This window comes from Herpailurus yagouaroundi, unplaced genomic scaffold (assembly GCF_014898765.1).
Source record: "Herpailurus yagouaroundi ecotype Mexico unplaced genomic scaffold, PumYag 28, whole genome shotgun sequence".
Taxonomy (NCBI): Eukaryota; Metazoa; Chordata; class Mammalia; order Carnivora; family Felidae; genus Herpailurus; species Herpailurus yagouaroundi.
In genome coordinates, this window is record NW_024412376.1 from 59,293,509 (window position 1) to 59,307,293 (window position 13,785).

General features: G+C 38.4%; 1 protein-coding gene across 1 annotated transcript in view; it reads right to left on the reverse strand.

The window, feature by feature from the left end:
- Positions 1-11,992, reverse strand: part of SLC25A31 (solute carrier family 25 member 31) — a 28,569-nt gene extending 16,577 nt beyond the window's left edge. The window contains exons 1-2 of the mRNA XM_040474397.1: positions 11,597-11,992; positions 2,017-2,144 (exon numbers count right to left, since the gene is read on the reverse strand). Coding sequence (XP_040330331.1) covers positions 2,017-2,144; positions 11,597-11,840 — 372 coding nt within the window. The 5' untranslated portion in view covers positions 11,841-11,992. The remainder of the gene's footprint in view (positions 1-2,016; positions 2,145-11,596) is intronic.
- Between the last annotated feature and the right edge of the window lie 1,793 nt (positions 11,993-13,785).

The window sequence follows — 13,785 nt, forward strand, 5'->3', positions numbered from 1 at the left end:
AATATTCCACAAACAGTTGCTTTTATAAAGAACCCACTAGAGGGTGCCTAGGTGGCTCAGTAGATTAAGCATCTAACTTCAGCTCAAGTCATGATATCACCATTTGTGGATTTGAGCCCCACGTCAGGCTCTGTGCTGACAGCTCAGAGCCTGGAGCCTGTTTCAGATTCTGAGACTCCGAGTCTCAAACTTGTGCTCTGTCTCTGTCTCTCTTTCTCTCAAAAATAAGTAAACATTAAAAAAAATTTAAGATTCTCCCTCTCCTCCCTGTCCTTTTCTCCTACTCTTTAAATAGATAGATAGATAGATAGATAGATAGATAGATAGATAGATAAAAATAAAAAGAATCTGCTAGGACAGCTAAATTGGTTGGTTGGCTTTGGCTGGTTGGGGGAAAAAGAGAAAGGATGAAGGCAAAGATAGACTGTGTAAGGGCAAGGGGAAGACTTTGTAAGGTATTTAAAAGGGAGACCTTAAGAGTAATGTAGGTGGTTTAGTGTATACAGAGGCAACAAAACAAATAGAAACCAAAACAAATGACATATAGCTCATATGAATAGGCAATTTTAAAACTGAAATTTTATAACCAAGGGAGTGATTACCTTGAAAAGAAAAAGCACTTTTTCAATTCAAAAAACAAAGGGGGAGGGTGCCTAAGTTGCTTAGTCGGTAAGCATCTGACACTTGATTTCAGCTCAGGTCATGATCTCATGGTTGTGAGAGCAAGCACTGCACCGGGTTCTGTGCTAGGCATGGAGCCTGCTTAAAATTCTCTCTCTCCTTCTTACTCTACCCCTCCCCAGCTCAAGATTTCATGTGCTCTCTCAAAAAAACCCCAAAAACCAAAAACTAAAAGAAAAAAAAAAAGAATTGTCTACCTTCAATTTATTGCTTCCTGTTTTTGTTTGATTTTCTTCCTATGCATTTTAATCTCAACTAGAGACTTAGTCATAAAAAAGAAAAAAGAAACAATGTACTTCTTTAAGAAATTAAATACCTCAGATATGTAGGAATACATACCTGTCCACTGCTTTAAATTTTTTTTTAATGTTTATTCATTGTTTGAGAGAGAGAGAGAGAGATGGATTGTGAATGGGGGAAGGGCAGAGAGAGAGGGAGACACAGAATCTGAAGCAGGCTCCAGGATCCAAGCTATCAGCACAGAGCCTGACACGGGGCTTGAACTCATAAACTGAGAGATCATGATCTGAGCTAAAGTCATATGCTTAACTGACTGAGCCACCCAGGCACCCCTTTTATTAGAGGGAGAGAGATAAAGGGAGAGGGCACACATGCATGCAAGCTGGGGAGAGGGGCAGAGGGAGAAAGAGAGAGAACCTTAGGCAGGCTCCATGCTCAGTGCAGAGCCTGATGTGGGGTTTGATCCCAGGACCCTGGGATCACGACCTGACCCAAAAATCAAGAGTTGGATGCTCAACTAACTGAGCCACCCAGGAACCCCTGTTGACTACTTTTTTTTGCTGAACCTTCCTAATGCAGTAGAACAGTGATTATACCATGTAAGTTATATTAAAATTAACACTTATTCAGACAAATATTATCTTGGGACAAAAGATCCTTTAGTTATTAAAATCGTGTTAAGAGATTTAGAGAAACTTGTAAAAAATGTAATTCTATGTTTCTCAAATATAGTTTCTATAACATAATACATATTGATATGTTAAAAGTTACTATGTCTTAATTACTATTTCTTCTACCACTTTAGAACCTCCTCCCCAAGTAAAATATCACAGGTTAAGACAAATGCAACTATTTCTTAGAAAATGATAGATATTAAAATGTACTTACTGGGCGCCTGGGTAGCTCAGCTGGCTAAGCATCTTACTCTTGATTTTGGCTCAGGTTATGATCTCAAGGTTTGTGACATTAAGCCCAGCATCAGGCTCCAGTGCAAAGCCCGCTTGGGATTCTCTCCCTCTACCCTTCCCTGTTCACACTCTTGTGTACATGCTTTCTCTCAAAAATAAATAAATAAACCTAAAAAAATGTACTTACCTGTTTTTCTTTATTAACTCCAGACATGAAAAGTTGTTTGTATTTGTCCTTAAAAGCAAAGTTTAGAGCTTGTGTTGGAAAATACCGGATAACATTTGCCAAATTGCCACGCCAATAACTGAAGAAACCTACCAAAAAACAAAAACAAAAACAAACAAAAAACATACTAAATATAAACTTGTATTATTTAAAAATTCCCATAGTTCTAACAAACTTAGTTATTTGAACTATCTAAAATTTATACTCTTTCTCATGAGAAAAAATTAAGTTTATGTGTGAATCCACTGAAGAAAACAGGCAGTGTTAACTCCATGTGCCCCATTCCAATTTTGTTAATTTCCAATAAAAAGCCTTAAATACCCCAAAACCTATGGAAAGTATTATCAGTTGAATACAGGGCTTTCTCCTAGTAGAAAAACAGAGATCACCAGTATTTGTCAGAGAAGCTAGTAACCCTTAGCCTCATTTCCAAATCATGACATACAATTCCTATTATTAGAACAGAATTGGTTTGTATACATACATATGAGAATGAGAAAGCTGTTAAGAGTCTAAAGTATCCTCACCTTTATGTTCTGGAACCTAGCCAGAAAAGGGATCAATTTACAATTCAAGGCAGTCTCCAGAGGCCTGATGGAGAGGTTAGAGGAAACTTTCCAGGCCAATAATCTTCCCACTTCAAATCTCCATGGATTGACCAATCCTTAAAATTCAGTCATTGTGTTACCCCTATAATTCGCAACTACCTTTAAAATCCAGAACTGATCTAGAATACAATAGGCTATCTCTTAAGTAGCCATAGTTGTGTCTACTAGATTACAAATTGTCCAATGGTTTGATCCTGCTACTTTGAATAGGATACCTCTAGTCCAAACTTGGAGAATACCCAGAATCAGTCTTCTAAAGATAAAGATTCAAATGAAAATAATCTCTGTTGACCGGGCTGATGTTCAGAAACTGAAAGTTATATTTATTTGCTAAATAAGAAAGTCTGCTTTGTGGGGGAAAAAAAAAGAATCTTGGTGAGTCCCAAACTGCATATAAAGCAATTACACAAAGATAATTAAGAAACATATTTAATAGCTAAGAAATAATCTGAGTATTCACAATTGATTCAGTCTCTACTAGGACATTTAACATGTAATGGTACTGAGTGCTTCCTAAGTACTTAGTATGTGCTGGCACAGGACAAAGGCTGTATATTTCATTTAATCACCACATTATGCTTATGATATAGACTCTCCTACAGTACCCATTTTATACATGCACAAAGTGAAGCTTTAAAAGTTTAAAAACTAAGGGGGCGCCTAGTGACTCAGTCGGTTAAGCGTCTCTTGATTTCGGCTCAGGTCATGATCTCACAGTTCGTGAGGTAGAGCACTGCACTGGGCTCTGTGCTGATAGTGCAGAACCTGGTTGGGATTCTCTCTCTCTCTCCTTCTCTCTCCGGGATTTAAATTGAAAAAAAAATTATTTGTTTAAAAAAAAAAAACTGAGTTTAGAAAAAGTGTCATATACCCAAAGATATTAGAATTTCCATTTTATACATGGTCCTTAAATATTAATAGTCATTTTGAAAATGGTTGACCCATGGGCACCTGAGTGGCTCAGTCGGTTGAGCGTCCAACTTCGGCTCAGGTCATGATCTCACAGTGTGTGGGTTTGAGCCCCGTGTTGGGCTCTGGGCTGACAGCTCAGAGCCTGGAGCCTGCTTCAGATTCTGTGTCTCCCTCTCTCTCTGCCTCTCCCCCACTCATGCTCTGTCTCTCTGTCAAAAATAAATAAACATTAAAAAAAAATTTTAGGAAATGGTTGACCCAGCTGAATGGTACTGAAATATTATGGGTTTTAGATTATAAGTTATTAGTCATAATTCTATAATTATGATTATAGTCTGAATTAATACCTCACAAAACAGTGTCATATTTAAGAGCAGTATAAAGGATTGTAACTTTGGCTAATGAATTGTATATAAATGGAAGATTTTGGAAAGACATCTGGAAATTAACATGAGAGCATAACATAGCACTGGATTTATGATTAAAAAGGTTTGTTACAGTTGGCTGAAGAATATATTCTTTTTAGGAACCCTTTTGTACCTGGTAGGAATGCAAACTGGTACAGCCACTCTGGACAGTATGGAGGTTCCTAAAAAAATTAAAAACAGAACTACCCTACGACCCAGGAACTGCACTACTAGGTATTTATCCAAAAGATACAGGAGTGCTGATTCGAAGGGGCACATGCACCCCAATGTTTACAGCAGCACTATCAACAATTGTCAAAGTATGGACAGAGCCCAAATGTCCACCAACTGATGAATGGATAAAGAAGATGTGGTATAGAGATACAATGGAATATTATTTGGCAATCAAAAAGAATGAAATCTAGGGGCGCCTGGGTGGCGCAGTTGGTTAAGCATCCGACTTCAGCCAGGTCACGATCTCACGGTCCGTGAGTTCGAGCCCCGCGTCAGGCTCTGGGCTGATGGCTCAGAGCCTGGAGCCTGTTTCCGATTCTGTGTCTCCCTCTCTCGCTGCCCCTCCCCCGTTCATGCTCTGTCTCTCTCTGTCCCAAAAATAAATAAACATTGAAAAAAGAATGAAATCTTGCCATTTGCAATAATGTGGATGGAACTAGAATGTATTATGCTAAGCAAAATAGGTCAGAGAAAGACAAATATCATGATTTCACTCATGTGGAATTTAAGATACAAAACAGATGAACATAAGGAAAGGGAAGCAAAAATAATACAAAAACAGAGAGGGAGACAAACCATAGAGTCTCTTAATGATAGAGAACAAACTGAGGGTTGCTGGCAGGGTGCTGGGTGGGGGGGAAGGGCTAAAGGGGTGAGGGTCATTAAGGAGGACACTTGTTGGGATGAGCACTGGGTGTTATATGTAAGTGATGAATCACTAAATTCCATTCCTGAAATTATTACACTATATGTTAACTAATTTGGATTTAAATTTTTAAAAAAAGGAATACATCCTTTTTAGCAAAATTGCATTTGCATGAAAAAAACCTAGAAAATTCATCAAAACACAGGCCAATGTCTCAATGAAAATCTAGAAACAAATAAATCCCTAGAAGTATACCAGGAAAACTGGCAGCTCTTAACGGGTCATATCTGAAAAAAAATATAATCTCACATACATAAAATACTTTTGCATTATTTCACAGAACTCATGGATTCCTTGAAGCTACAGTGTCAGGTTAAGAACTCCTGTTTTAATCTTTTTCCATAGATCACCCTTAAAAACTTTATTCTTATTCCTTTCTTTGCATTTCACTGCTGTACCATGCTTTTAGGAACTTCAGTGCCCCTGCTAAGAGTGCAAAGGGAGAGAAACCTTGAAGTGAAATTCTGAATGCATTTTCTATAGGAATGTTATTTCTGGGGGCTAGGTTTCAGGGTTTTATTCATCTATAGTACACTAGGTACCTACGTAAGTTTCCTCAGAAAGATTACAAAAACCTACTCTATGTATAATGCAAGTTTATACCAAAGACACTCATTTATAAATGAATACCAGGAATACATGCTTGTAAATTTAGGGAAGTATACATACTGATTAAAGAGTTAAAACTTATTGAGCACTAATTGCAACAGACACATGGTTGAATATTTTACAGGCATGATTTTGTTTAACTCTCACAACTATCATATCAGGTAGGTACTATTATTATACCCAGTATATAACTGGGGTGATTGAGGCTGAGATAGGTTAAATAAAAACTGCTGAAGGTCACAAGGTGAGGAAAAGGCTGGGACTTGATTCCAGAATCCAACTCCAAACCTAGATCTATTAAATTTCTACTGCCTCTCTATAAAAATCCATTCAGGATAAAAATAGTATTTTTTGGTCAGATAATCCATTCTAGATAAAAACCAGTATTTTTGGTCAGAAAAAAACAAGAGAAAAGGATGATGCAAATGTAGGAGTATTTTGATACTCTCTAGTCATACAGAATAAAAGGGCAAATTCCTAAGATATAATCACAAAATTGGTAGGGAAAAACATAATGATTGTGGTATCTTTCTTTGCTAATAACAAAATATCTAAGTTTTTGACTTAATTGCTAGGAAAAAAATAATTTCTTCAAAATTTAAGGCTGAGAGGGGCACCTGGGTGGCTCAGTCAGTTAAGCGGCTGACTTCAGCTCAGGTCATGATTTCACGGTCTGTGAGTTTGAGCCCCGAGCAACGCTCTGTGCTGACAGCTCAGAGCCTGGAGCCTGTTTCAGATTCTGTGTCTCCCTCTCTCTCTGACCCTCCCCCGTTCATGCTCTGTCTCTCTCTGTCTCAAAATAAATAAATGTTTAAAAAAAAATTTAAGGCTGAGAAAAAACCATCATGAATTTAATTCTGAGAAAATAATTAAGAATTAAAATGGAACAGGGGCACCTGACTTCGGTTCAGGTCATGATCTCACAGTTTGTGAGTTCAAGCCCTGCATCAGGCTCTGTGCTGATCGCTCAGAGCCTGGAGCCTGTTTCAGATTCTGTGTCTCCCTCTCTCTCTGCCCCTCTTCTGCTCACACTCTGTCAATCTCTCTCAAAAATAAACAAACATTAAAAAAAACATTTAAATAAAAGAATTAAAATGGAACAAACAAATGAACTTGGGGGAAAAGAGAAGGAGAGGCAAACCATAAAACAGATTTAACTATCGAGAAAAAGCTAGACATGGTGGGGGGATGGGTTAAATGGGAGTTGGGTATTGAGGAGGGCCCTTGCTGTAATGAACACTGGGTAGTGCATGTAATTCTACACCTGAAACTAATATTACACTGCATGTTAATAAACTGGAATTTAAGTAAATACTTGAAACAAACAAAAGAATTAAAATATAGACCTGATGGGAAAATGAGAAAAAGTTACTGGTCAACTTATTAGCCAAGCCATGATAATGCTAAACATGTTTGGGTATATATATTCTAGACTGGTGTGCTACTACATGTTTTGACAATATGCCTATCAGTAAAAACTATGTAAGGCTGACTCTCAAATATGTACACATTAAAAAGATTATATATATTTTCTACTATACTACTCTGCTATGCACATTTGTAAAAATACCCAAAATAGAAATTAAAGGATGTAAAGATTCTTCATTTAAAAACCTTTTATTTGGTACCTGGTACATAGTGGACCTGCTAGGGATAGCACTAAGGACCAGATTTCTTGGGTTTATGGAGCTTATATTTTAAGGGAGAGAGACCAGGGAGACAGACTATGAACAGATAAATATGTCAAGTGGCTTTAAGAACAAAAATAATATGTGGACATGGAGATTGAGGAAGGGCTATTTACATAGGGCAGTTGGAGAAAACTTCTAGATAGGAGATATTAGAGAATAACTTAGCATTCATTTGAACAATTAAACAATATATTTAGATATCTTGCTAATCATGATGTTTTCACACCATTATTTGCTATTATCTCAAAGCACCCTTGAGGTGAGGTTCATTCTTAAGAATAAAGTAAAATAAAATATTTTTAAAAATGTTAAAGAATAGTGTACATGAATATATATTTCAAATAGTCTTCTTGATACTTTCAAATATTCAAACAGTCTTCTTGTCTCTATAAATCCAACTGAGCAAACATAAACTATGTTTATTACATAATAATTGAGAAAGGGTGCCTGTCAGCCCCTCTTTAGTATGCAATTCATTTTCTTTTTTTCAGAATGCCTTAGTGTCTTAGGATTTCTAACTGACATTTGGCCCAAGCATAGATACCAGTGCCAATTCATATACCAAATATTAGTAATGTTTATGTTTACTTTCCCATTTTATTTAAAATGATGTCTAGTATTTTCTTTCCATATCCCAAACCACTGTCTTCAAGATATAAAAAACCTCATAGCCAGAAACTCCTAAAAGACGAAAGAGAGATCTGGTAGATGCTTAAAAATGAGCTGCCTAGATCAGATCTTTAAAATATTTGTTTACCATATATGAAATAAAACAATTTTTTAAAAAACAATTACTTTAAAATATTCTTACATATATGCCTATTGTGCCCAGTGAAATTATAGCACAGACACCAAAATGTTACCTGTGGGGATTTCAGTGGTGAGTTGTTTTACTTTTTGATTCTTTATATTTTCTAATTTTCTATAACATGAATTTTTCATGTAATAAAGGTTTAAACAGTACTAAATAAGAGTATGCATACAAAGTTTGAAGGTCCCACAAACAACTAAAGCATAGAGTAAATCTTTAAGAACAGCATCAGTCAAGATAAATCGAGAAGCTTTTACAAGCCAAGGAAAGCTTATAGGGTGTATGAAAGATACCCAAAGAGATGTTGAAAGCTAAGTCCAGAGATTTAAAATGAAGAGATCTATCCTTGGTGTAGAAAGAAAGCAGAGATAAGTAAGAAGATAGTGAGAGACCATCTACTTGTGCCTTATGGGTTCATGTCTCTCAAGTTCATTTCATGTTGCCTAAAGAAAGGAAAAATTATCAGTAAAATTAGAGGAAACATGAAACACAAGAGAAACCTCAGAGCATTTGAGATGAGGATGTGCCTTGACTTTCAAAAAAGGGACAGGAGATAAATTCCAGAAAATAACAATTTCAGAACTTCACTGCCCAGTAAAATTCCAGAATGATCTACCCTAGTGATTCTCAACCTTACCAGGCTCAAGTCGTCTATACAGAATAAATATTTAACATTACTTCCTTTAGGATCTAGAAATAGAAGTCAAAGACTGTGACTTCTTCAACAATTTTTAAAAAATCCATATAATACCCTCTCTACCATACAGGAAGAGAAAATAAACGCATTTTAAATAAAATAGGGATTATATTTTATTTTTTAAATGTTTACTTATTTTGAAAGAAAGAATTGTACTGAGAGCTGTTCACCATTGTGAAAGCTCATGTCACCATGAATGCTTACACACGAGTGGGGGAGGAGCAGAGAGGGAGAGAGAGAAGCCCAAGCAAGCTCCACACTCATTTAGTTCCTGACGTGGGGCTCCATCCCACAACCATGCGATCATGACCTGGACCAAAATCAAGTGTCGGACACTTAAACGACTAAGCCACCCAGGTGCCCCTAAAATAGGCATTTTAATTAGTAAATTGGTGAGGCATGAACACACCACAAAATTGTCAGATGCTTGCTTCCACTTAATAATGAATGTTATACTTTAGATACCATTAACATTTCTTTTAAAAGGGCTTAATAAATATATTTGTGTATATGTATATATAATGATCACGAATTCAGTAGTTACAAATGAAGATGATGCTTAAGTGGTGATCAAATATCACAAGAATTGGTAACTAAGTTTTTACAATGGTGAACACCTTTCAGTACAATTCTTTAAAAAATTTTTTTATTGTTTGTTTGTTTTTGAGAGACATAGAGAGAGAGAGAGAGATCAAGTGCAAGCAGGGAAAGACAGAGGGAGACACAGAATCCAAAGCAGGCTCAAGGCTCTGACCTGTCAGCACAGAGCCCAACGCAGGGCTCAAACTCACAAACTATGAGTTCATGACCTGAGCTGAAGTTGACAATGGACTGAGTCACCCAGGCACCCCCTCTCAGTACAATTCTTAACAAAACAAAATACAATAGTCTTTCTACTCACAAGGTAGTTGAATCAGTATATATGGAAACTATGTCCCAGACAGTTTGTGTTTATGAGTAAATGAGAGGTTCTAAGCTTAGAAAATCATAAACAGGTTTTACTACTACATGAATGTCTAGTGGGAGAAATGAGCCATTTAGGTTGCAGAATAAGTGTTTGTTGCACAGGACTGGCCATGTACAGCAGCAGAATGTTTAGCATCCCTGGATTTTGCCTTTTATATCATTGCAATTATGTATTATACCCTTCTATCTTTGTGCTAAACAAAGAATTCCCTCCAAGTTTGTAAAAATGCCCCTAGATGGCAATATTATCCCTGTTGTGAATTACTAGTCTCTTAGCATAGGATATACCATGGAGTGTGTATTCATAACAAGGCCTTGTTTATAAGAACATAAAACATCTTAAAGTTCTGCTTATGATCATCTCATTGGAGGGTAAAGAAAGCAAGCACTAGAATACTATTTAGAATGATCTCAATTTACAAGAGCCATATTGAATATGTTTAGGTTTAAATATTCTTTAAAACAGTTAAAATATAAAATAAATTAGCACTGATCAGCGCAACCTGACTAGAATATTTAACTTTACCTGACTAAATATTTAAAGCATATTAGCTAATAATAAAGAGTCCCCTACTTCTGTGAAGAAGTCTTAGAATATAAACCAAGTGGAGATAGGTTCCTACCTTTCCTGTAAAAACCTTGGGGGAAACGGGAAGCTTACAAATGGGAGTGGAGAAATGTGAAGCACTATGAAAGATCTGAGCTCAGCTCTCCAGGTGAGTATCCTAAATTTACAGCTTAGATGATGCCTTAAGAGTTACACACCAAAAAAACCCAAAAAACAAAAAAACAGAAGCAAAAAACAGTTCCACTCCACCCTAAATACCACACCCAACAGGCCTAGAGGAGTTGTAACTACATCTCTGGGGAGAGAATGGTTTTCTCATGGGAGAGTAACCTGGCATAGACTTACGAGTAGAAGAAAGGGCAGGCCCTGGAGTTGAAGCCACTCTGTTCAGGCTACACAATAAACAGGCCTATTGCCTTTTTAAAGTTCTTGTTGAGTTTTCAACTGAATACAACTACATGGGTGATTTATAGAAGATTTTTGATAAATTTATCCTCTTATCTACTTAGCTAACTTAAGAGCAATTCTGCAACAGAAGGGTATTTAATGGTTAACAAAACGCTTTATCTATCCCTTGAAATCATTTCGGTATCACTGGAAAAAAACCTTTACAATGAAAAAAAAAATCATAATTTTAATTAAGGCAGGGCTGATACAAAAAGAAAAACTGGTAATGTTATTCTCGTCTTTATTTAAAATTTTGATATTTTGCTCACTTTGGATTTTTCAAATTAACTTTGATTTTTTAAAATACTGCACTAAAATATCATTTGTCTTTACTGAGTTTTGGGGTACCCTCCTCCAATTTGTGCACGGGTGAATGCCTCTTTAGTTTCAGCCCTGGTCTTCAGTAGTTCTGAAGAATGAACAGAACCTCTTTTCACTCAATAGGTAGCAGAGTATTGGGAGGCTCCTACACTACCATATTTGGAGTACTTCTAAGAATATTATTTCAACAAATATTTAAGCAACTTAAAGCGCCTGTTAACATGCCTAATGGCATCTCCCTCAATCCTGGGAGGTCAACCATTTTCCTTCTGACCCAGGCACAACTACAGCAAGGTGTAAATCCCGATGTGAAGGAGAAACTTAAGCGAAAAAAGAGAATGTGGTGGCCTCTCCTACCCAGGACTGGTCACGTTACAGGCCTTCCTGGCTCTGGAAAGGGGAGCCTCTTAGGTTAGCTAAGAAACTGAACTGTCAACGGTATAGAAACAAACGCATCACGGACAGGCACATCTGTGGTGCAGTTACCCACTCCCGCCCCTCTCCCCTTTTCTGACAAGCTGACCCAGACCGGGAAAGGTTGGCACGGTGGCCTCTGGTACGCACCCTGCTCGCGGGGAATCCGCACCAGGCAATCCACCATGCCTTTGTACTGAGACTCGGCGCTGATCTGTCGGGACGACGCCTGCACCTGCAGCAGCAGCTTCACCCGCTCGATGGGCGCCACGGCTGTCTTGGACACAGCCGCTGCGACCCCGCCGGCCAGTAGGTCCTTCCCGAAGGACATGGGGTCAAAGAGCCGCTTTTCCGACTTCTTCCCCTGCCTCCCCTTCGGAGGTTCACGCTGCATGGTGGGAGGACGGCGGTAAAAATGGGCAGCTGCACAAGGAAAAAAGCCTGAGAGAATCTACGAAGGGAAGCCTAAAACCGCTTCGGCTTCGCCCTGGCGGGAAAGCGACGCTCAGGTTGCCGCGAGATCGGCGCGCCAGGGCCTGGGGGAGTTCGCGGAGCTGCGCAGGCGCCTCCAACCGCCTCCCGCCTTCTGGCACCAGCCACGTGACTCCCAACACGTGTCTCCTCAGCGCTGAGCGCTGCCTTTGACAAACCCGGGTCTGGGTTTTCCTTGCTGCCCGCAGTGTTAGCAGGCGATGGGTACTGAACGGCGGAGGTGCAGGAAGGGAGAGTGCGGACCTAGTCCAGTATACAGATATTTAGTAGGCAAAACTAGAACATAGTAGAGTAAGCCAACGTGTGGGGTTAATCAAGTTTTAAATTTTGGTTCCCAGAGTTACCCTTTCATTTTCTCTTAAAAGTTGCCTTATTTCTGGGGCGCCTGGGTGGCGCAGTCGGTTAAGCGTCCAACTTCAGCCAGGTCACGATCTCGCGGTCCATGGGTTTGAGCCCCGCGTCAGGCTCTGGGCTGATGGCTCAGAGCCTGGGGCCTGTTTCCGATTCTGTGTCTCCCTCTCTCTCTGCCCCTCGCCCGTTCATGCTCTGTCTCTCTCTGTCCCAAAAATAAATAAACATTGAAAAAAAAAAAAGTTGCTTTATTTCCGCTCCTTGAATTTAGCAGGGCTTGTTTATCTAGTCACATTTTCAGTCTGGCTTTGCTGATTGCACCCCAATAGCTTAATTCGACGTGTTCCTCTTTCTTTTGGATTTTATTTAAATTGGTAATTTCATCTGGAGCAGTGTTTCTCAATCCAGACAGCCAAAGAAGACAGGGCTACGCTGTTTTAACTAATGCTTGGGCTTGGGGAGGCTGAGAACCAAGGACCTATTCTAGAACAGTACCTCACAAACTTAATTTAGGATCACTTTTCACTTTCAAAAAACTAAGACCACTAGGAAGCTTTTGTTTTTCTTATATATTGATACCGTTTCAGAAACTGAAACTGAAAATTAAAAAATATTAATTCACTTAAAATAGCCCATATAAAAATAACATTTTTAAATAAAAAGTAACTATTTTTCAAAACAAATGAGAATAGCCTTGTTTTTTATTTTTGAAAATCTCTTCAATTCCTGCCGTAATAAACGACAGCTGGATTTACATGGCTGCTTTTGTACCCAGTCTACTGCAATACCACACATCGTGGGGCTGTTGGAAAACTCCACTATGCACTGAGAGAATCAGAGTGAAACAGACAAGTAACGTCTTAGTATTATTAAGAAAAGTTCTTAGGGGCGCCTGGGGCTCAGTCCATTCAGCCTCGGACTTTGGTTTAGGTCATGAACTCGTGGTTCATGAGTTTGAGCCCGGTGTCCGGCTCTGTGCTGACAGCTCAGAGCTTGGAGTCGGTTTCTGATTCTGTGTCTCCCTCGCTTTCTCTGCCCCTCCCTCGCTCATTCTCTGTCTCCAAAAATAAAAAAATGATGAAAAAAAAATTTTTTTAAGTAAAGTTTTTATCTCATGGTGTCTCCGAGGAGGTCTTGGTGACATCTATATGCATACCACAGTTTTGAGAATTCATCTGGAGTGTTACCAGGTTCAGGTCTGACTCTGGGCAAGTATATGCAGTAGACATACATCTATCCTGGACATGAGGTCTTGCTGTATTTTCTTTCACCTTGCTTTTTTTCACTTTGTACATCCTGGAAATCTTTCTGTAGTAGCATCTAATATACTCCTGATTTCTTTCTTTATAGCTTATTTGATGGTTTCTAATAAAGAGATCCTATTTTATCATCTCTTACTCTGTAGGAGTTAGTTGTTTGAACTTGAGGTTCTAGTTTTTTATCTTATGTGTGTTATAACACTTTTAATACTACTTGTCACTAGTACAAAACCATAT